This window comes from Phalaenopsis equestris, unplaced genomic scaffold (genome assembly GCF_001263595.1).
Source record: "Phalaenopsis equestris unplaced genomic scaffold, ASM126359v1 Scaffold000002, whole genome shotgun sequence".
NCBI lineage: Eukaryota > Viridiplantae > Streptophyta > Magnoliopsida > Asparagales > Orchidaceae > Phalaenopsis > Phalaenopsis equestris.
This window is the reverse complement of record NW_018164444.1, coordinates 29,475,384-29,499,326: the sequence shown is the minus strand read 5'-3', so window position 1 is coordinate 29,499,326 and position 23,943 is coordinate 29,475,384. Positions and strand designations below refer to the sequence as shown.

At 35.0% G+C, this 23,943-nt stretch overlaps 2 protein-coding genes across 6 annotated transcripts in view; both read left to right on the top strand.

The window, feature by feature from the left end:
- The window catches only part of LOC110021169 (putative metallophosphoesterase At3g03305), a 46,319-nt gene extending 37,756 nt beyond the window's left edge, over positions 1-8,563 (top strand). Inside the window, exons 3-5 of one of the 3 annotated variants that reach the window (XM_020719561.1) lie at positions 1,544-3,055; positions 3,361-3,474; positions 8,536-8,563. In XM_020719561.1, the coding sequence (XP_020575220.1) occupies positions 1,544-3,055; positions 3,361-3,474 (1,626 nt within the window). In that variant the 3' untranslated portion in view covers positions 8,536-8,563. Of the gene's footprint in view, positions 1-1,543; positions 3,056-3,360; positions 3,482-8,535 lie in introns of those variants that run through there. The other 2 variants (XM_020719569.1, XM_020719578.1) reach the window with 2 other exon arrangements.
- On the top strand, positions 8,558-22,789 carry LOC110021184 (protein DENND6B). 3 transcript variants are annotated; one of them, XR_002293625.1, is made up of 5 exons: positions 8,558-10,215; positions 10,321-10,513; positions 21,051-21,231; positions 21,312-21,681; positions 22,729-22,789. XR_002293625.1 is itself a non-coding variant. In XM_020719591.1 (4 exons), exons 1-4 carry the CDS (start codon positions 8,735-8,737, stop codon positions 21,332-21,334), a joined length of 1,878 nt encoding a protein of 625 aa, XP_020575250.1. In that variant the 5' UTR covers positions 8,558-8,734; the 3' UTR covers positions 21,335-21,822. The 3 variants fall into 3 exon arrangements, 1 of the variants encoding a protein (XP_020575250.1); XR_002293626.1 differs by having other exon boundaries at positions 22,735-22,753; XM_020719591.1 differs by lacking the exon at positions 22,729-22,789 and having other exon boundaries at positions 21,312-21,822.
- The last annotated feature ends 1,154 nt before the right edge of the window (positions 22,790-23,943 follow it).

The window sequence follows — 23,943 nt, the reverse complement described above, 5'->3', positions numbered from 1 at the left end:
TTTTTTATTAATTATTATTAATAAATGTTGAAGATAGCTATTTCATAGAAAGTGAGCTAGATTGATTGGTGTCATGTGATTTGTGAATCCTCAGTTTTTCTTTACTTGCAAGCCTACTATGAATCATGTAAGTCGCATCTAACCTTGTGTTATCTTGCATCAAATTGGTCCCAGTGCTTGGTGGCGTTATATCAATTAAAATGATGCAATTAATTAGGAACAATTAGCTTATGGTTCTAAACAAACACTTTATAATTATGGTAGGCTTAAAACTACATCCCCATATTTGATGCATTAAATTTGGGGTATGATCTTTAAAAAAATTCATGATAAATCAATGATTTGAAAGAATTTGCACATAATCATTTATTTGAATCCTGTAATGTTGAAGCTGTTGAAACATGATTAATAATACATGCTCACTCGATTTGACAAATTTTTTGAAGTGAATTAAAAACATGGTTTAGCATGAATTATAGGCTTGAAGAAAATTATCTACCATTTGCTAAATATTGGGATGAATGTTTTGAAAGATTATTTGAAATGGAATAAAATCAACATGAAGCATGAAACATATGTTTAAAGAAAATTATCTATCATTTGTTGAATAATGACATGAATACCATTATCAAGTTCATAATTTTTTAAAAAAAAATTGGTGTTTGAATATTATGCGAGGTTTACACATCTTAAATTATTTTGCTACTCTTATTTGCTTCACCAACAATCTTTGGCGAGAGTTGAGGATTTAACTAAGCTTACATTTAATCGAAAAAATTATTCAAGGCTTTATTTAAATCTTGTGTTTTGAGCCATGTTACAAGCATTCTATTAGGATTGATGCACTTATTTCAATTCATAAAGAAAACGAAGTGGCATCTCATTTAAAGCATATAAAGTATAAATTGATATAAGAATCATGTTTATTGAAAGTTGGTCCAATTGAAGAAACAATAGTTCATTAATATTCAGTTAAGGATATATAAGATGCATAATATATTTTGCAATTATAATATGAATCAATATGGAATGGCTTCAAATCAGAATCTGTTTTTTTAATAGGTCCTGTTCATCAGAATTAATTTATTATGCTTTATCGTGTTAATATTGAAAGTTGATCCAATTGAAGAAACAATAGTTCATTAATATTCCGTTAAGGATATAGAAGATGCTGAATATATTTTGCAATTATAATATGAATCCATATGGAATGGCTTCAAATCAGAATCTGTTTCTTTAATAGGCCATGTTCCTTAGAATTAATTTTTTATGCCTAATCAAGTGTTAAACTTTGACTTTAAAATTGAAATTGACATGAGATTATACTAATTAGAATTTAAATTATATATGAATGCAAAACTGAAAAGTTAGTATATGGCATAGTTGATGGAATGAGAAATGAGAAAAAGAAACTTTTGGTGAATAGTTTCTTGATATTGCTTTTAAAACAAATAGTTAGATTGATGTAAACTGTTGTTTTTGGTTTCTTACCTCTGCTCCTGCTTGTAACATTGGAGCTGATCTATTCTTAAAGGTTTTCTAGGGAGAGGATCGAAGATATATATTTTTGGGTATAGATGACACAATGAGAATTGGACTTCGTGGCCCATCAAATTTGTTTGGCCATCCATCTGCTAACAGGATTCACACTGTTGAAGCTGAACTTCAGTACTGGGATAATCATCCTGTTGCTTTTGTCACTAAAGTCGTGTTCGGCCATTTCCCAATGTCTTTCACAGCTTCAGCTGAAACAGGAGAGAGATATGAACCGGTTTTTGCAAGGCATTCTATCTCTGCATACATTTGTGGCCACCTTCATTCAAAGTTCGGAAAACAGCTATGGAGGCTGCATACATTTAAAGCACTATCTCATTTTTGGGAATGGGAACTTGGGGATTGGAAGGAATTTAGGTTTATCAGAATTCTTGCCATTGATCGAGGGGATGTTTCGTTTCTGGATATGGAGCTTCTTAGCATAAGCGAGCCACCTAACGGCTTCAAGACTTCTATCCTCGTTACCTATCCTATGGATTCGAGAAGCATGAGTAGAGTTAAGGAGCATACCCAGCTAGTAAGAAATGATATAAATGCTCTGGTTTTCTCGGTTCAACGAATCATTAATGTGACTGCGAATATTTTTGACTCGTGGAGAGCTGTCAAGTTGATGGAGGAGATACCGCTGCAGCCTGCTTCGGGTTCTTCTAATGGCAAGCCTCTCTATCATGCCAAATGGAATGCGGAAAACTATGTGAGTGCCTCTGCGACTCGCTATTGGCTGCAAGTGCGTGTGATAGATTTTAAGGGCGAGCAAACAGCTACTGAACTGAGGCCATTTTCAGTCGAAGGTAAAACAGCCGGATTTTCATCTTCATTGTTAGCTTTTTTGGTTTTTGATTTGCAGTGGGAGCAAGTTTTTTATTTTCTCAAATGGAGCAACATTTACTTTCTTGTACTGCTTCTATGCCTTCCAAAGCTCCTGAATCTATTCATGGAGAGAAATTCATCTTATCAGAAGTGGGCTATGTCAGCTTTCATCTCTTCATCTCCTTCCTTCTACCAGAGAAAATTTCTCTTCAGATTACTGTGGTTTTTGATGGAGGGTTCAAGGACTAAGAAGCTATGGTATGCCATGGTAATTTACCTTCTTTATTTACTCACAATGCCATGGTTTTGGGGTCACGCGACTTCGGAGAAAGGAAATATTTTTGAATTATGTTTGTCTGGTTGGAGAATGCGAACTTCAAGCGGCGAAACTACGAGCGAATGGATTGGAATTCCTGATTCAATGACAATCACCCTGCCTTTCATGTATTTCATTATCACCCCTTTATTTCTTCTAATTTACAGCTTTTCTGCAGAAAGATCTGCTTCTTTCTTTCATTCAAGCCAGAACAATAATTGTTCAGACAACCAAATGAATTTCCAAACAGAAAATAATAGAACTTTTCTTCAATCTTTTTGCACAACTGAATTTTTAGGATATAAGTTTTGTGCTGGTTGGCCAAGAAAGGCCTTTGTGCTTGCTGGTGCAGTCATTGCCTGCTTACATTTGAAGGTAGAGCAGTTTCTACCATGCTTGTTATTTTACAAAACTGCAATATCAGCTTTATAATTTAGGAAGATTTACATACATACCACTCAATTCATATGTGCACTTACATATCTAACACCTGAACTTCAATTTTTGCTTACATTCCACCTTACCTTTACTTGTAAAGGTGATATTTTTGATTTAATAACAAAGATTTGCGGGGTATAAATGTAACTAAAGCAAAATTTAGCTGTTGGATATGTAAATACATAAGAATTCCGTGGTATAAATGTTAATGCCCCTATAATTTAACGTTTGATAATATGCAGCTTGTTTCTGGCGTCATGGAAGCTTATGGAGCCGCACCTGTAATGTTGTCGCCGGCCGTTTCATGGATGCCATGGTTATTCTTGCTGGCTGCCATTTATTCGACGTTGAAGTAGGTATGATCCGCAGAGATTCCGATAGCCATTGCATAATGTTTTCATGATAAAAATGATTTTAGTTTGTTTGGATTTTGGTATTGGTAATAATGCACATGTAATAATAGCACATGCATGTCGCTTAATATTCGAAATATGCATCATGAAATGTGTAAGAATTTCTATCTATATAGTATGTATTTTTATTTGTTAGAGCTGTAAGTTTATTTGAGTATTCTTGCTGATCATACTATTATATTTTCTTAAATAATTGTATGGTATTAGACATTACTAAATTCAGTCGAAAAATCACTCTTTGGGCTTTTCTGCATTTCAAGCATTATGAAATTAATAGTGCTAGGGTTGAATTTTACAAAAAAATCATAAAGAGTTAGTGAAAATCAACTTATTTCCCAAACCGAAACATTAAAATATTTTCATGATAGGCCTTGAAAATAGGAAATATTTTCATTAAAGATGGTATCTGGTGAAGCAAAAGGTTCTGTTGTCTTTGAGATCATAAAGTTTTGATACCTTTCTACCATATGGAGACTGGAATGCTTGATGTTTGGCTCTTGAATCAAATTTTAATCTTCTTCAAAGCATCATTGGAAGTATAACAGTCGTTCGAAAACTCTCGAGTGCTAGTGCAGAGTAGAGAATTTTTTAAAGAATTTTATTTTTGGCTCTACCCATGCATACATTACACTTTGCTACATATATATTATACTGAAAGGAAACAAAATGTGAATCTTTTCAATATAAGAAAGATAGGACAAACAAAATATCTAATAAAGGAAATAAAATTAACGAAATATATTCTAAAAAAAGAAATAGATTCCTTCTTAATGCAAATTAACGTTTTCAAATGCTCTCCCTCAAGTTGGGTTGTACATATTATACAACTCAAGCTTGGACTTCAATTCATCTTGATTGACCTTGGTAGTGATTTGGTAAGGATATCAATAGTCTTAAAGTTGTATAGGAACATAACTAAGTTGAATGATTTCATTCATAACCTTTTTTTAGTGACGTGTGTCATAACCCAACTCGACTCAACCTGTCATATTGAGGCGGGCTACGTCGTGGCGAGGTCATGACAAATAAATTATTACCTAAGATTTATTTGGAAGAAATTTTATTTATTTTTCTTCAATTTTCATAAATGCAGAGCCACTGATATCATTAAATATTGTAAAATAAAAATACCCAAAATTTATTTAGATTATATCAATATACGATAAAATAAACATTTACAACAATCATAGTGTAAGGTTTGGGATGAGTAGAATTTTCGGCGGAGGAAAAGTTCAAGGCTCGACTGATTGCAAAGAAGATGATGATCAACAGAGATGCAGTTTTTGATGAGCAGTTTATGTTACAGCAGAATCAAGGCAAGGTGTCAGAGAAGAGTTCCAGTTCAGATGCAGTGCAGATAGATTTTGAACAACAGCCAGTAGCTTCTGAGAGGTGAAAGTTCAAATCCAACACCTAGTGATTCTATTCCAGATAACCTGCAGAATTATAATCTAGTCAGAGATAGACAGAGACGCACCAATGTAAAGTCTCCTAACAGATTGAGTTATGAAGAATTGGTCTCTTGTGTACTTCTCATCAGCAGCGATGATCCAACTACTTTTCAAGGAGCTATCACCAGTAAGGAGAAAGAAAAAATGGATGGGAGCAATGGTTGAGGAGATGGAGTCTTTGCAGAAAAATCGCACATGGGAGCTAGTTCAGCTTCTAGAGAGAAAGAAGACTATTGGGAGCAAATGAGTCTATAAAAGAAAACCAATAGTATCAGAAAAAAAAAAGGAAAAGTTCAAGGCTCGACTAGTTGGAAAAGGATTTTCACAGCATAAAGAGATAGATTATGCTGAAATCTTTTCTCCTGTGGTCAGACATACTTCAATCAGGGCAGTGCTTGCATTAGTAGCTATTGGGATTTACATTTGGAGCAGATGAATTTTAAAACTGCTTTCTTACATGATGATCTGGAGGAGCAGATTTACATGGAGCAGTCAGAAGAATTCACTCAACCTGGACATGAGCATCTGGTTTGCAGGTTAAAGAAATCATTGTATGGGTTGAAACAGTTTCCAAGACAATGGTACAAGCGGTTTGACTCCGACATGATTCAGATTGACTACAAGAGATGTGAGTATGATTGTTGTGTTTATATGAAGAGCCTTGATGATCGTTCTATTATTTTTTTGTTATTGTATGTTGATGATATACTGATTGCTGCAAAGAATATGATGATGTCCGTGTTTTGAAAGCTTTATTGAGTCAGGAATTTGACATGAAAGACATGGGTTCTACGAAGAAGATTCTTGGAATGGAGATTCATTGAGACAAAGACTCAAGACGATTGTGTTTATCTCAACGAGGCTATGTTGAGAAAGTGCTAGAAAAGTTTGAGATGACCAAGCAAAGCCTGTAAGCACTTCTTTAGCAAATCAATTTAAGTTTTCTTCAAAACAGTGTCCTAAGACAAATACAGAAATTGAAGACATGGCAAAAGTTTCATATGTCAGTGTAGTTGACTGCTTGATGTATATAATGGTGTGTACTCGTCCTGATTTGGCTCATGTTGTTAGTCAAGTCTACAAATACATGGTTAAACCTGGAAGGCGACATTGGGAAGCAGTCAAGTGGATTTTCAGGTATCTGAAGGGTATTGTAGGACATGAAATTATTTTTGACAATCAACAGAATGATCCTTCAATTGTGGGGTATGTTGATTCAAACTATGCAGGTGATTTGGATGACAAAATGTCTACAACTGGGTATGTGTTTACTCTTGGTGGAGGGCCTATATGTTGGAAATCAACAATTCAGTCTACTGTGACATTATCTACAACTGAAGCTGAGTACATGACAGTAGCTGGAGCTGCTAAAGAAGTTTTATGGCTTGTCGGGCTAGTAAAAGAACTTGGCATTGAGCAAGGTGGAGTTCAGTTGCATTGTGACAGTCAGGGGGCTATTTATTATTTATTTGGCTAAGGACCAGGTGTACCATGTGAGAATCAAGGACATTGATGTCATGTATCACAAGATTGGAGAATTGATTGTTTCTGGGGAGATACTGTTGCAGAAGGTTCATACTGATGAGAATACAACTGATATGTTGACGAAACCAGTTACTATCAACAAGTTCTTGCATTGCTTGGACTTATTGAATGTCTACAGTTGCTAGAGAAGCATGGTGGCCTAACCCACTTCTGGTATGAAAGGAACTTATGACGTATTTCTCCTAAGGTGTTGTATATTCGCTAAGGTGGAGATTTGTTAGGTATCGCTCGTAATACCAGAATTTGGAGTTTTTTTGGAATGAAAAGATGTCTCTTGGAATTTAGTGGGTTGGGGGGATCGGCGAGGGCACAGCGGAAGCGTGGTGACCCAACCCACATTGGTGCATAAGGAACTCCATGATGTATTTTCTCCTAAGGAGCTGGATATTCGTCAAGGTGGAGATTTGTTAGGCATATGTATTTCTCATAAGGGGCTGAATATTCGCCAAGGTGGAGATTTGTTGTGGAGATTTGTAGATTTGTTGGGCACATGTATTTCTCCTAAGGGGCTGGATATTCGCCAAGATAGAGATTTGTTAGGTATGCTCATATACCATAAATGGGACATATGCTAGAGCGGAGCAGAGCCCACGAGCGAAGTGGAGCGGAAGGATCTGTCCAATCGGGGGAGTTTCATTATGTGGGTTGGCAGTGCGAGTGCATGTGGGTTGGCAGTGCGGGGGAAACACCCTGCGGTTTAGTACATGGGTAATTTATGTAATTACATATTGTACTATAGGGTTATATATATGTCTTGTTTGTAACTCTAGGCGAGTCTCTGAGATTTTGATATTCTGAATTTTGTATTATGTGCTATTTTCTGAATATTGAAAGGAAGTCGCCGCTCTGCCCCCGAAAATGTAGGCATCTTTGTCGAACCTTGTAAAGTTTTGTGTGTTCTTCTGGATTTGTGTCGATTCATGTTTTTCTTCGCCCTAATTTCTCAACACAGTTTAATCACTTTATCATCATAAAAATAAACAACATCATGAATGTAAATAATATAGATCTAAGGCACTAATATACATAATATCAGATTCTCGCTAGTAACACGAGTCTCTACTCATCCCAAACCTTACACTTCCTTAAAACAATATATGCGAGTAAAGCAGAGATGTGCAACCATAGCTCAGTAGACTACTCAAAATTCACTTCTTCTAATAAAGAAATAACAATAGGCATGTATTTAAAGAAAATAAATTGAACATGATGGAACATCATGTATAGTATCAATCACAATGTCAATATAAGAAATGACAGTCACAGTAAGCATTTGTTGAGTCATAGTATAAATAACATGATATTTTTAATGCGACTCGAGACAAATGTTATTTAAGTAAATATTTAAATTAAGAAAAAATCATATACGTTCGACTCTATTCTTACGTATTAATGTATCTAATACCTACATATTTATGTTTATAATTATAATATTTTAATATTATAAATCTATACATAAAAATATATAATTAAATTTAAAAATAAATAAATATATTAATTATTTTACGCGATATTAACAGTTTTTAGCCTTGTAAAATTAAAATTTAAATATTTGATAAATAACTCCATAAGAACTGTAGTAGTATATATATAAATATCTCTGAAATTAAATTATTAGATATATATAAATATATATAAATTACGTAATATGTGTGTAAATATGCTGATTATTAAAGATCTTAAAAATTAACTTCTATTTTTAAAAGTGATAATGTTGTTTTTAATCGATCTAAGGTGCCTTAAATTTTTTTACCAAATTTTTAAAATTAAGAAAATTTACGTACATATCACTCAATTTTTTGTATTTATATATTTAATTTTTAATATATATAAGATATATATATATATATATTATTTTTAAAAATTAAAATATGATATTTTTGAGCAGAAATGGAAGTGGAAGGTAATTCTGCTAGCGTTAATTTATATTAATTATTATAAAAATGCGAACACCCTAATCAAGGTCCTTCCATTAATCATGCCTTCCCCACAATTGATTGGACTGCAGTCACAGATCCTCAAACTTTCAAGCGCACCGTACAGCCGCCGGCGAACCGCAGGTCCCCTCGATGTCCCACTCTCAGTTCCAACCCTACCAAAGTTGAGACCAGAGAGGAGAGAAAGAAAGTGTCAAAATGTCGCGGCACTCCGGGATAAAGGATAGATCACTGGACTAACCCGATCGTGGCAACGGTGACGGCGAAGCCATGAACCGAGCCCCGTCTCTCTCCCCTCGCGGCGATCCCACCTCACCGGAACCCACCGCCACTCCTACTCCCACGCCTGGCGCACTCCGGAGCTGGATTCTCTCCTTCTGCATCATCCGCTTCGACCTAGAGCGAGGACAAGTAGTCGAGGAATGCTACCCACCCGATTCTCTCACACCCGACCATCAGCTCGTCGTCGCCTTCTCGTCCTTCCCCGACTCCATGTCCCGCCACCATCCCCGACATGGATCCTCCATCCACGACTCCATCTTCTCCTTCCGCTTCCCATCTGCCGACATCCGCGATGGCTTCGTTTACGGCTACGTTTTCAACCGTCAGCGCCAGGACGATCGGCTTCCGCGCGGGGGCGAGCAGAAGTCTGTTGTCATCCTTTCGAACTCTCCCTATACTTCCGTATTCCGCCCTCTACTACAGATCCTCGGTCCGCTCTGCTTCGATATCGGCCGTACTGCCCTCGAGCTCGTCGCCTCTCATGTCGCCGCCTGGCCGTCTCCATCCCCTGGCAATGCCATAGACCTCCCGATCGGCGGCGCCGCTCTACGCGCTCATTTACCGCCGGCTCCCGAAGACCTAGCCCCCGCACAGTTCCCGCCACCCAACGCCTCTGTGGCATTCGGCCTCTTTCACGAGGCCGATATATTCGCTTCCTTCCGGGGTATTCTCTTACATCTCTGGACCCTTTGGGAGCTCATGATTCTTGGTGAGCCCCTTCTTGTGATCGCTCCCACTCCCACACAATGCTCCGAGGCCGTTGCAGCTCTCGTCAGCCTATTAGCTCCACTTATGTGTAGTGTCGACTTCCGACCTTACTTTACCATCCACGACCCGGACTTTGCCCGTCTCAATTCCCTTCCTGAAGATGACAGATTCCCCCCCATGGTCCTCGGAGTGACCAATCTTTTCTTTCTCAAGGCCTTACGCAGCATTCCCCATGTCATCTCTGTGGGGAGTCCCATCCCTAATGCCACCGGCGTGCATCCGGCTTCCCCTCGCCCGGCCTCAGCAGGTCAAATTTCTCGGCCTACCAGGCAGCTCCTGCTCGACAGGCTTTCTCCTTCGAGCTTCTTCAATTCTGTGAAGATGAGGCGAGAAGGACCTCTCACACTCATGACAAAGCACAGAGAGGCTATTTGGAGCAGCTACAGTCCTACAACGAAACCGGATACTGCGATTCTTAACCGGCTTGTTGATTCTGGAGTTTCTCAAAGGATTGACGAGTCCATGTCGGTTGTTAACAATGAGATACTTCGGCGACATTTCCTTGAGCTTACGACGAATTTCCTTGCACCCTTCGGCCCTTACCTGAGAGCCATCACTCCTTCAGAAACGAGCTCGCCATTTGGCAGCCCACCAGCACTGCCTCCATTTAAAGCTGATGAGTTTCTCAGTTCGCTGGCAGCTAGAGGTCCAGGAAAATTCCTATCGAAAAGGACTAGGTCCAACTGGCTGGACTTGTATAGGTGGTAAATTTGTTGTAGCTGTTGATGCTTGATGCATTGTGAGTTTTTAGAGGATTGTCTTTTGAAGGCTCTTCTTATTCGTGTTACTATTGATTTGTATCTCAGACGGTTTTTAGAGGGGAAAAACTTCATGCCGTGGTTCCAGAAAAGGAGGGCAGCTGCTGAGCAGGAGCAGCAGCGGCTCTGGAGGCAGGCTCGGATGAGCACTGACATACAAAAACTTATAGCAAAGATGTCTGAACTGGAGATTGTCGATTGTTTTAATGCCATTGAGCAGCATTTACTTGTAGAGATACAGGTAGCTTGATTTTCTATGAGTTATTTAGTTTAATATTGGTGTTGAGAATGCTTTGAACATAGTTTAACAATTCGTTAACTTTTCTATACATATTCATGTTATTTAGATACAGAAGCGCTAGTATACAAAAATAATTTGAAAGAAGAAAAGCAAGAATTATCATGCCACAAATTGATTTTCGAGGACAAGATAGTTAATTGGGATGTCCTTGCTTGAAACGATTAGATCAAATGGCCAAAGGAAATCTTGAAAGTCTGCACTTTGAAGTAAAATGTAAAAAATAAATTTCTATGTTGGTACTAGAAATCATATTTTCCAACGACAAAGCTTTAAGCAGAACTTATGCTAGCATTTTCCATATTATCTTGAGGCACAAGTATCAAATTTGTGTTATAGGCGGATCAAATGTTTGTACATAATATGCATTGTTTGATCCAAAAGAAATCCTGCTTATATACATTCAATTAGAATGCAAAGCTAACGCCAAAGGATGTATTCTTTAAAAGTAAAATAGTACATCTTTGATTTATTAGCCATAGAAAATATCACTTATTGACGTAAAGTACATATAATACAAATAGGAGGAACTTGTATCTAATTTAGATCCAGAACAATTATCTGAACTATGCTTTCTTAAAAAACTTGAGTAGGAAGGCATGATCAATGACAAGGTTCTGGTCTTCCTGGATTATCAGATTGTTTTACCATCCAATGGGTGATTATTTTTGTCTAAACAAAACAAAATGACATCACGGATAGTTTGAAAAGAGAAATTTAGTTGGTTTAATTTGAATTCACTTAGAGGAAATGCTGAAATAGATGTGAAAGAGATTCTTTTATGCATTTTTGCAGTGATATTGACGATTAGATTTATATTCTATAAATCTCGAATATTATGACACTAAATCTTCTCTACTAACTACCAATGAAAACTATTACCGAAGGATATATACCCAGCGTGCAAACTTTTTTTTGTTCATCATTAGGTTTCTTTTGAAAATATTTATTTTTTTATTTATTGTTTTTGTGATATAATTATCTTAAGAGTACAACTTCAACTACTTTTGAAGAGTACAACTTCAATTACAGGTCTCAATCCCTAATAAAAAAGGTGGGATTTTATGTTAGGTTGATATTCAATCATAAAACTCACGTCAAAACTAATGAAATGAATTAAAATTTGATTTTACTTTTTTTTCATTCCTTAGAAGGGACTGTGTCCAGACTTGAACTCGATTATGGTGAGAAGTATGTAAGAATTTGCTAAGGCATCACGCTTAACTGACACAATTTTAGTGAAAGTTGTGAAGTATGTGATAGAATGCTACCTTAAGTGAACTATTACAACTTAAACCAATTGTAGTTAAAATTAAGCCTTGTTGTCTTGGTATAAATCTGTGATTATATCTGCTGCAAGGAATTTAGGGTTCTTTAAATCTTAAGAAAATTTCACAATGGTTAATTAAATATTGACTATTGTTTGGTTACAGAAAACTAATTGAAAAGGAGGAAATTTCACAAGCATCATGGAAAGTTTAAAGTTTTTTGTATGTAGGAAAGTATATTAACAGAAATACTATTATGATAGTAGTGGATAAAAAGTTGAATGATAAAATTATTAAAGTAAATATGATTTGTGATAGTGTTTACTATTAATATAAGCATTATTGATGTGGTCAATGCTTATACTCTTAAAATTCATTTATAAAATAGTTTAAAAAATACAATTTTGGGAAGAGATGAATGAACTCTTGTACTATATACTTGAGAAAGAAAGAATTTTTATTGGAGGTGATTTAAAAAGATATTTAGGCTTTATTAGGATGAGCTATGAGAAGAGTTATAGTGGATAGCTCTATTAGGATGAGCTATGAGAAGAGTTATAGTGGATATGAAATTGGAGAAATTACTTGATATCATAGTAGTTTGTATTCTTGCATTATGAAGATATCAAATCATAATTAGACTTATTTTTACTTGAAACAAATAAATGCCAATTGCAAATTTTGTAAGGTGATTCTATTAGAGAGTTTAATCATATAAGGTCGAGTAATATTTATGGAAAATAATATTAACTATTTTCTTATTTAAGGTTTTAGCTACTAATGACTTATTAAAAGTGGGTTCAAGTGATTCCTTGAAGGAAGTCAATGGAAGCAATATGATGTAGTTATATGGATTTGGAGTTTTATGTTGAATCATATTTTACAGAAGCATAACCTTTAAAATGCCAAAATCTATTAGTTCATCAAGCAACATAAGATAGGTTGATACTACTTATTTTTTTTTTTTTTGAAAAGTCAAAATTCATTGATATAAAAGAGAGGATACAAAGGTCTTAGTGAGTAGGTACAAAGAGCCCACTCACAGGGATTAAAACTACATGTATTCCCCAAAAATATAACAAAAATAAAACAACTCCTAATCATGGTGGGTGTATTCGATGGATATACCGTTTCCCCTTCCCCTGGATCTAGGGCGGGAGTCCAACAAAATACTTAGATGTGTGCTTCCGCCCGAAACTTTGATACAGTCATCCTGAGGATTACAGATATCTAACATTCCTTTTTTATTCTTCCTAGATTTTTAAATCTGTAAATTATCTGCCAGACGTAGTCCCGTCTGAACAATATGTGGATCTTCGATGGAGGTTGACTGTTGATCTGACTCAGCCTGCAGCGCACCCTTATTTTGACACTCCTCCAGAACTTGAGTATCCTCTTCTCTCGCAATAGGTGATTCCAAGCCACTCGTGCTAGCATCTGCTACAATAAAATTCATAGTATTTGTGATCTGAGGAAGAGTGTCTCAACAACAATAGGCGGAAGCTGTTGGACTGGTTGGTAAGGAGTAGCCTTATGAGTCAAATTTTCATTCAACATTTCTATAATATTAATAGTGTCTGCTATATTTTCCTCCACATGGATGATGTTTTTAGGACCTGCCGATTTCAAATGTGGGTGAAGCCTGAAGCATTTGACAGGGTTGTGCCTAAACATTTTACAGTGATCGCAGTAGTACGGTCTTTGTTCTGCAACAATTGACTATCAATTCCTATTGTGGACAATACAAAGTTGATACTACTTATATATATATATATATATTATATATATATATATATATATATATAATTGACGAGCAATGGTTTGATTTGGGCATTTAATATGTTCATAAAACTAAGAAAGAAAATCTCTAAAAATAAAAGCGAATGCCACAACAAGCTAAAAAAAGCTCTATGGACCTATTACATTACATTTAAAACAGAGTTGTAGGGCACTCCATACTCACTTTGGGGCAGAGGCAATACTCCCCACTGAGTTTGAGCTACCTTTACCATATGTATTGCCATCCAATATTGACTAATATAAGAAGGAAAAATCATCTATATCTCGAAGAATTGGAATTCTTGGATGAACTTAAGCTTCAAGCCCAACAAAATTTATGATTCCATAAGATATGGATGAGTTGACCACCTCTTGATCGTATTGTCTGTTGGACAAATTTCAAGGCAGGTAAACTCGTTCTCTTGTGCTGTAAACCTATAGTTCCCCATCACTGTATTGATGGCAAATTTAATTCAAATCAAGAATGACTTTTCATCATTGAAAAAGTATATGTAAGTGGAGCCTATCAAATTGTTAATATAATGAATATATTCTTATGCTCTTAATAAACGACCACTATCTCAGGAGGTATTTTACTTGGCTAGGCCATCATACCTAATTATCAAGTCCAATGGCCAAATCAATCATATCAATTTTACATGCTCTTGTAGTTGAATTATTTTTGTATATAATGAAGTGGGCACGCTTGTGAAGCCGCGAAAGTAGCGTAAAGGGAGTTGTGGCTATCTCCCGCAATTTTCTTTGTTTGGACTGAACTTGTCAAGGTCCAAGTGGGGTGATCGGCTTTTCCACGAGGGATTGGCACCTCCTTTCCATAGGCGGATCTAATCCTTCTTATCTAGGGCTTATATGTGTGAGGTGGAGGAGGCTTTGTCGTGTTCCTGTTCTGGACAATTGTTGGCGTCTTCTTTCTCCCTTCTAGGGGATCGAGTGGTGCTTTGATTACAGCTCATTCTCGCGGGCGTATTTATTTTCAACTTTTTAATCTTCCACATTCCTCCTCTCATTGTCGCCGCTACATTTTTTTCACTGTTGAAAGCATTCAGACTATCTTCCCACGACTACAACCACCAGCCACCACCTAACCCACTTGTTGTTGTTTTTTCTAGCCACCAATCATCGCCGCCACCATCTGGAAAACAACAAATTTGCTATTTTGCTGCTGTCCAACCATCATTCTGAGTTGTTGAGGCTTGGACTGCAGGATATCCTACTGTCCCTGCAGTCCCTTCCGTTGCACTCGCACCGGATAGCACTCCTCTTACTGTCCTGCAATCCACAACTCTTCCCATTCGCTGTCCCTCGCTGTCCCAGCCTCCCACTTCACTGACAACATAACTCCAGCCGCTCCTTTTGCCTTCCCAACCACCCACAACCCATTTCAGCCACCAACCTCCTCTCCCTGACCACCTAGGCAATCTCTATTGCCCATAGAACGAGCCTTAGTATGAGTCTGTGATGTGTATGTTGTAATTTTCTTTTTTTTTTATTGGAACTGCCTATTTGTTTTCAGTAATAAGATTTTTTTAATATTATATGTCACTAAAGCTACTACCACTAAAATTACAAATTCTCTAACATATAAAAAATGATAAATTTATAAGGCTTGTGACCTAGGAGCTGAATCGTGTTTAATTTATTATTTTTATTTGGTTGTGAATGCCGATGTGGTTTTAGGAGCTGAATCAATAAATTAACTTAGCCATTAGGCTTGTGACCTAGGGTGCCAATTCACCCCCTAGACTTTTTGTGCTAAAAAAGACAACGGCTTGATCCTTAGTACATGTTTAAAATTGCGTAATTGGGTATTAAGGTATTTTGGTTGGTGAGGTGGGGCATAAGTCTCATAGTTTGAAAATTGTATAAGTTAAAAGAACCAAATAAAAATAATAAGTTAAAATATAATATTAACACTTCTGTCACTAGAGCTACTACCACTAAAATTACATTCCATGTATTCAGTTTTAGTTCTACTTGAATGAAGGCCTTTAGACTCCAATGTTGACCTTGACCTCCATTGTAGACCTCCATAATTCAAGTTTTTCCTGGGCTTTTTCTCTCGTTTTATTCACGAGAAGGATATCATAAGCAAAAAGCGTGCATCCTTCTGTAGATGTCTAGTAAGATCATCCATAACTAAAGCAAAAAGATATGGGCGTAAAGCCGATCCCTGATGTAATCCAACATAAATAGGAAAATATTTGGTCAATCCTCCTTCAGTTTGAACACAAGTAACAACTCTAGTATACATATCTTTAATGACTTGAATATAAGTCATATCAACACTTTTATTCTCAAGAACTCTCCAAAGGATATCTCTTGGAAACTTATCGTAAGCTTTTTCTAAATCAATAAAAATCAAATGCAGATTCTCCGTATTATCTCTGAACTTCTCCATCAAACCTCTCAATAAATATGTATAGCTTTCATAGTGGACCTGCCTGACATAAATCCAAAATGATTATGAGAAATCTTTGTAATGCGTTTTAATCTATTTTCAATTACCCTCTCCCATAATTTTAAACTTAAAATTATGACACATCAACTTAATTCCTCTATAATTTGCACACTCTTGTGCATCCCCTTTATTCTTAAAAATGGGGAACAAAATACTTTTCCTCCACTCCTCAGACATCTTTTTAGTTTTTAAAATAATATTAAAGAGTTTAGTAAGCCAAAAAACTCCCAAATCTCCTAAATATTCCCACACTTCAATTGGGATATCATCAGATCCTACAGACTTTCCACCCTTGGTTTTTTTTAAAGCCTCCTCAACTTCTTTTTTACTAATACAACTGTAAAAATGAAGCATTTTATTATTATTCGCGATATTAAGATCACTAAGGTCGATCGTATTTTCAGAAATTTCATTAAAAAGTTTATCAAAATAACTCACCCACATATTTTGAATATCTTTTTCTAAGAAAAGTACATTTTGATTTTCATCTTTAATACACTTTACTTGAGTTAAATCTTTACTTTTCTTTTCTCTTTGTTTGGCTAGTTTATACATATATTTTTAACCCTCCTCAGTATCTAATCTATTATAAAGATCATTAAAAGCAGAATTTTTAGCGTCAAAGATTGTTCTTTTAGACTTTCTGCGCGTCGTTTGATATTTTTCTCAGTTCTTTAAGCTTTTACATTTAAACCAACTTTTATAACATAATTTCTTATATTTTATCTTTTCTTGCGCATTATTATTCCACCACTATTATTCCACCACCAACTATTTTTATTTATAAAAACTTTTTTTTTTGATTCTCCAAGCACATTTTTTGCTACTTGTTTAATAGTGTTTGTTATTTTATCTCACGTAATATTTGCTTTTTCTTGAATATCTCAAATTTTGAAATCTTGAATTTTAGTCATAAAAATAATTTTATTTGTGTCTTTTAAGTTTCTCCATCTAATTCTACGACGATGAGTCCTAGTATGATGAGTCCTAGTATTCTTTCTTTATTTAATAGTTTTATTTAATTTATCCCACATAACCCTAATCCCAACATGCACGTGCTATTTATTTTCTCTCCCTCATTGCCCACCCTCTCCATCTAGCTCTCATGATCCCATGCTCGGTACCTATCGTTTCTCTTCCCTTTCTCTCACTCAACCCAATTATGTCTCCTTGCACAAAACTCTCTTGCAGCGAAGCCTATATATGCCTCTTCCTCCTCACTTGCCTTCTCTCCTATCCTTGTAACTAACGCCTTTTATGTCTCCCTCATCTCCCCCTTCTCTTTTTCTAACCAACAGTTTTAGCTTCGAATGTTCTTATTCATCTTCTCCTTAAATCTCTAACAACATAATTACATTGATGATAATAGGTATAACCTTCGCATAGCTTTGTCTCCCTCTTGAACCTCCATGACATTTATTGTTGATGCTTAATTACAGCATTTGCTCGAGCATGCCTTATTAACATCTTGATATGAGAAAATTAATAAAATTTATCAGGAAATTGTTGGTGTGCAAACTTAATTATCTATCATTTTTTAGTGTTTCATAACTAACTAGCAAAACACATCATTGCCCATCTCGAATCCCATGAAATAAATCACAATGCCTCCATATTATGGTATCCACTAGGATAGACCTTGTTGCTTATTCAATGGCAAAAGTTATATCAAGATCCACTATGGTATCCATCGAGGCATGTCTAGTTTTCCTGGCCAAAAAAAAAAAACGGTTAAAAAATTAAGGGTAGATGGTGTATGATTTTAATTCAATTTTCAAACAGTCATAAAATTTTTAGAATTTCAATTAGAATTAAGGCTCTATTATTATTTAAATCAAATAAAGAAATGGTGAAAGCATTAACCAAGTTATTATTGCAAAAATCAAAGTTGAGCAAAAGACAACTTAGCCACAGATCACAAAGAATTAAAGTCTTGATCAATTAAAAATTCGAATGAAAAAATGAATATGTATTTTTATAGGGCCATTAATATCAATGTTGATATATCAATAATAATACTGCTATATTAACTCCAATATATCTAGAAGCATATATGAAAACAAATCATTATATGAAATCTATGAATAAATTTGGTTATATGGGATGGGATACATATGTGCCTATAAAAGGTTCTCATGCACCTATCTTTATGTGCATTGGTGAGTGGACCAACAAAATAGTTATGTTCTAATGCACCGTGAACTTCAAAATATATTTAAAATAGTATCAGAGTTTTATATCTTCTACTAACCTAAATACTTGTAATACCCCATAATGAAGAGAAGATTATCTAAATAGCATATAAAACTTATATTGCTATAATACCCTCAAGTTCCTAAATAATATACATTTATTGTTGACTTTGTTGATCAGATTGGTAGGCTAATGACCCAAATTTGACCTTGCTATTTTTCAATTGATCTAAGAACCATCTTAGTCATAGCTTTAATATGAGTGTTAAACTATGTGCTACATCGATGACCAAAATTACGCCAATTTAACCATAAGGGAAACTTTGTTTATGCAATAAGGTTATAAGATCCATCCATATAAGCCATTTTAAAATTAGATATAGAAGATCTACATCTGACTATTTTACCTAAGAGTAAAGTTAGTTTGTCCAAGTCCTAAGCCTTTTGCTCTCTAGAATTTTATGTCTGGACATCTAGACAGTTCTACACATCTATAAGTACCCAAAAATTTACCCACTTTGAAGTAACAGTTGAAAATCAATTCAATCCGTATTAAATTCTTTGTTTGATTGTCGATGAAAAAGATACTAGCTAGTGTTATCAAAACACAAAGCGCAATGTGGCATACAAGACTTCATTTTTGCTTCAAAGCACGAAGTGCAAAGCGAAGAACGAAGCAATACTTTTATTAACCAATGCGCTAATAAGTTGCACAAAACTATTAATATATAAATGCATTCATTAATGATTATAAAATATAAAGTATGAATTAAAAGTTAATATAAAATAGAAAAAAATGTGGTGCAATACATAACTTGAAGGCAAATATTGAGGGTAAACCTTCCAATTAATCATTTGCTGCAATAATTAAAAACTTAAACGTTGCTAAAAATCTTGAAAATTAACTTCAACGCTTTAAAGCGCGTCTCAAAGAAGAGAAGCAAACGTCATGTGCTTCGCTTTGCCGTAAAGCATGGTTAAAAGCACGTTTTAGAAAATATTGACTCTAGCATAACCCACCATCTACTTCTGACCACATATAACATAATTCACCAATGTCTTTATACTTGTAAAGTGCAGTGGCTTAACAAAAAAATCATCACATCATTGAAATAATACATACTCTTTTTCTTGAAACTCAACTACCCTTTCACCTTTGGGTCAGCACCCTTCCTGCTTGATAGACTAGTTACCCTCTAAAAACGCCAACTTAAATTTTCCATATCACTCTCTTACAACTAAGTACTCCATTACTTTAACCTCTAAGGTATTGAATATGTATCCTTTCCTTGGCTCAGAGCATAATCTCTGCGCAAATTCTGTCCACTACCAACTCGCCACAGATTTCTCAGCTACATTTCCTTACGCAATAGGTATATCTTTTTGTGTTAGTTATTAAGATGGTTGTAAAAGAAATTTAAATTGAGATATATTTAAAAGGTAGCTGACTTTGAACTTGTTTAACAAAGATAGAGTAGATTATATATTATTTTAGTTGGTTTGATATTAATAATCATCAATTAATATTATTATAAGATATGGTAGTACTTAGGTGTGAAAAGTTGAATTTTTGGGATTCATTATATAGCAGAGTGGTGATATAGATGACTACATAACTTAGAGTTATTGTTAGATTGTTAAATTTAACAAGATTTCAAAAGCGTTGTCTAATAGAAGCATATAATGGGGATTTAAAGATCAATAATTTAAAATCACATTTAGACAGGTATATTTTTATAAATCCTAATGCTGCGCAGCAAAAAAAGTTATTAATATCTATTTTGAATATGACATAAATCAATTTGTTAAGATGGATATGTGATAAAATTAGGAAGGATAAATTAATGAATTATATTTCAGAGAATTGAAGTGACTTCAATTGAATATAAGGTTAATGAAAGTAGACTTGGATGGTTTGGACATAGACAATGAATGGTAGAAAATGTGTCCATTCGACAAATAGATAAAATTAGCGTCAGATGATTAGGATGGTCAAAGGGTAGACCCCAAGGTTACATGGATGGATCTAAAGAATGAAGAATAATAGTTTGAAAAGTGGACTCCAATGTGTGGATAGGGAATTGATTATGAAGAATGAAGAATAATAGTTTAAATGCAAAATGATTTGAAAAGAATATATATAACACCCAAGACAACATTTAGTTGTAAAGAATGATGAATAATAGTTCATAAAGTGGACTCCAATGTGTGGAAAGGGAATTGATTAGGTTGATAGACATTTTTTTTGATTTGTTAACCAATATTTATAATTTTACCATTAGCTTCACCCATGAAAGTTCTTAATCTTTACTCCAGTTGCTATTATATGTGTACCTGCATGATGTTTATAGGTGTTTTCAGATGTAGTTGCTGGCCTTTGAGCCCCTATTCAGTTAATAGCTTCCATTTAAGTTTCAAGTACTTTGTTCATCCTGCACCGTGTTTTGGATTAGGGATCCTGATAATTTTGACAATGCAATTTTCCTCTGGAAAACCATCTTGCAGTTATACCTGCAAATGTGTTTCGGTCATTATTCTCATGCTGAAAAAAATCACAGTAAAAGCTTTTCCTTAGGCCTCTAGTTACATCGCATAAACCCTAATTCCTCCTGCTATTCAATGTTCATTTATGCATTCAGCATTCTCAATATCTTTTCTCCTTTTTATTTGCGCTACTATATTTTCTGCTGATATCTGATCTTAGCTTATAATTTAGACTTTTAATTCCATCACAATTTATTTTTTTCAATCATTTACTGCAGTCAGGAAGCACCAGTATAGATTCATCAGCAGCATGCAGCAAACTAAAAGCAAACCTACGAGCAGTGTTCAAATTGCTCCCCAAGGATTTGCAGGAGCTTTTGCTAGCAAACCCTAAAAGAGCGGGCCTTCTTCATAACAGTTCAGAGTCTCCAAAGCTACCAGGGCATCCATCAATACGAGGTTTCGTGTAGTGGTTCATGAAACAATGCTATCCTTTTTATCTCGAGAGAAATGTCAAAATTGTCCTCTGACTTTTGCAGTTCATTTTCAGCCCAAAGTCTAAAAGCCTCAATTGAGTCTCCATACTTTTTTTTAATATGGGCCAAAATAGTCCGAACAGAGTACTATTTTAACCTCAACTTAAGAGTTTGAGGACTAATTTGACACTTGTAGGCTCTGGGACTAAGATTCCCCATGTAGACAATCCGGCAACCATTTTGGCACTTTACTCTTTTTGTCTCTATGGAATTGGTTGCAGTCTTAACCTTGCTAAGCTCTTCAGCTGTCGCCATTCGCATTGATGACTGCTATATGTCTCCAGCCACAGATTTCAGTTTTTGATTCTCAACTCAAGTAGCGGAGATGCCGGCTTTATTTTGGCACCACGGGATTCATATTTATTGTTCCCAGGTTAGATGGGTCTAATTGTACCTTTCTCTTTTTAATTTAGAAATTGTTTCCTGGTTTCTTCAGTTGCATCACTAATGTAGCTGTGTTTCATGTATCTTAAATGTTGTTATTATTTTTTTCTATTAAAATTTTAGCAGAACTCTTGTGCTCATTTTCTTTTTTGAAAGAACAGTTTATGGAATATTCATGTCTGATAAAATTTATTTAGGACATCATGATCAGATTTTTGTCAATGTGTTTAAAATATATCGGAATTTTTTTGAGATGAGTGTATTGTAGGAATTAATTGATTGGCTAATATTGCACGCATCTCAAATTTAATTTAATTATTTTAAAATTCATAATGTTCAAAATTTAATAAGCATCTGATACTTTTTTAAAAAAAATTGTGTTGAAAAAGCAGAACTTGTTTTAATAAAATAATAATAATAGAAGGATATTATCAGCTTGGAATGCTGCCAACGGCAGTTTTCTCTGCGTTTCCTCGTGTGTTTTGAGATCAATCCTGAATTTCTTTTGTTATAATGCTCTAAAAGTTTTATATTTAACCAGTCTATGCAACTGCAATGCTGAGGCAGATCTGTAAATAAAATTATTTATTATTTGGCTATAAAAGATAATATATGATAATTTGGTATGCTTTTATAATTTGGCTTATTGAATCAGATGGTTATCAAAACCTCATAATATTATGGTTTTAATTAGATTCTTAATTTTTTTTCTGCTCTTTAATAATATTATGAAGAATAGATGTAGCATAAATAAGTTGAATTGTGTTGTGTTTTACTAGATCTACCACACATTTCAGAGCAGAACTGTAAAATGAATGATATATTGGAGTATCCAAGTTGGGGAATACCTGTTACTATATTATTCTTGACCATTTTGATCAGTCTTTTTTCTTTTTAATGTTTATTGGAGTAGATTTGTTGATATTTGGTTGGATTTTTTTAAAAAGATTGTGTAATTTGATTTCATGTATTTCATAAATTTATAAGTTGTTTGGTTGGATATAAAGTAAATGCATTTAGGAAATGTAATTGGCAGCTGCAGTTGCCAGAGCTAGACAATTGGTTAGGGTGAGCGAACAATGAGCTAGGGATGATGATGAGCGTGCTGTGACAGGTAGCGGCTGATAGCTTGCGATAGCCTTGGCTGGAAATCAGAGATGTCAGGTGACAATAGTGGTTGGTGATTGACAACTAGTGACACAAGGAAAGTTATTAGGTGCTGAGTGAGGAGAGGGGGCGGGACCTTATATCTGTCTCTCCCGCATCTAATAATTTTTCGTGCACAAGCTTCAGTTCTGCAAGTTCCACGTTTGTGGAATCTGGCATTTTCGACGGGGATCACTTGAAGGCTTCGGGCTTCAGTGCAACTGATAGTCACCCAAAGTATTCTTTGACATGTTTCTTAATTTATATTTAAGCTATTTCCTGTTAGAAGCTTATTTATAAGGGGTGTTTTGCTGTTTGTAAGAACTTTAGCTATTGTTATTGTGTTTGGAGATTTTAGTTTCTATTTTATACTTTCCGGGGTGTTGTATATTCTTTTTTTAGCTAGTGATGTATATGTCTTGCTTAGTAATAGGTGGTGGATCCTCCTGGTTTTCTATAACTCGTTTTGTGGTTCTCCTTGTTGTTTCAGTCTGGACTACCGATGAACGTTGTCTATTTCCATCCAAATGTTGTCGACCTCACATATTAGCATCCCTTTGCTATTTCACAATCATCTCCCTTCTAAATATGTTTCTCAAACGCTTTTTAGGAGATATGGAATGATGTTATTTGGTATTAGAACCCGATAAATTATACATTTTTAGGGATTTATCTTTCCTACGTCTAAACCAAGAATCCATACAACCTCACATAATATCACAACCAAAAAAAATTACTTTTCACGTCATCAACAACCCTAGCTCTAACCCTAAAACATATTTTTTTTCATCAAAATTTTTATTGAAAGAATACAATGTCATGTTGCCAATGAGAAATTCTCAACAGAGTGTTGAGGAGTTCAATATGAAATACATGCTTTAACTGCAACAAAAATTTGTCGCTTTTGAGAGGAGACAATCCTATGAGGTCATGCGTAGCCACAATAGTGGCTCGCCAAATTGAGGGAAGTGAACTCCTTCAATTGGAAAATTTCCAACGTCTAAGAATTTATACCCCGACAATTTGACATGAAATATCAGAAAATACACTAGGATTTTGGAGTGAATATTGATTTGTCTGATTTTTACAGTTATATATATATATA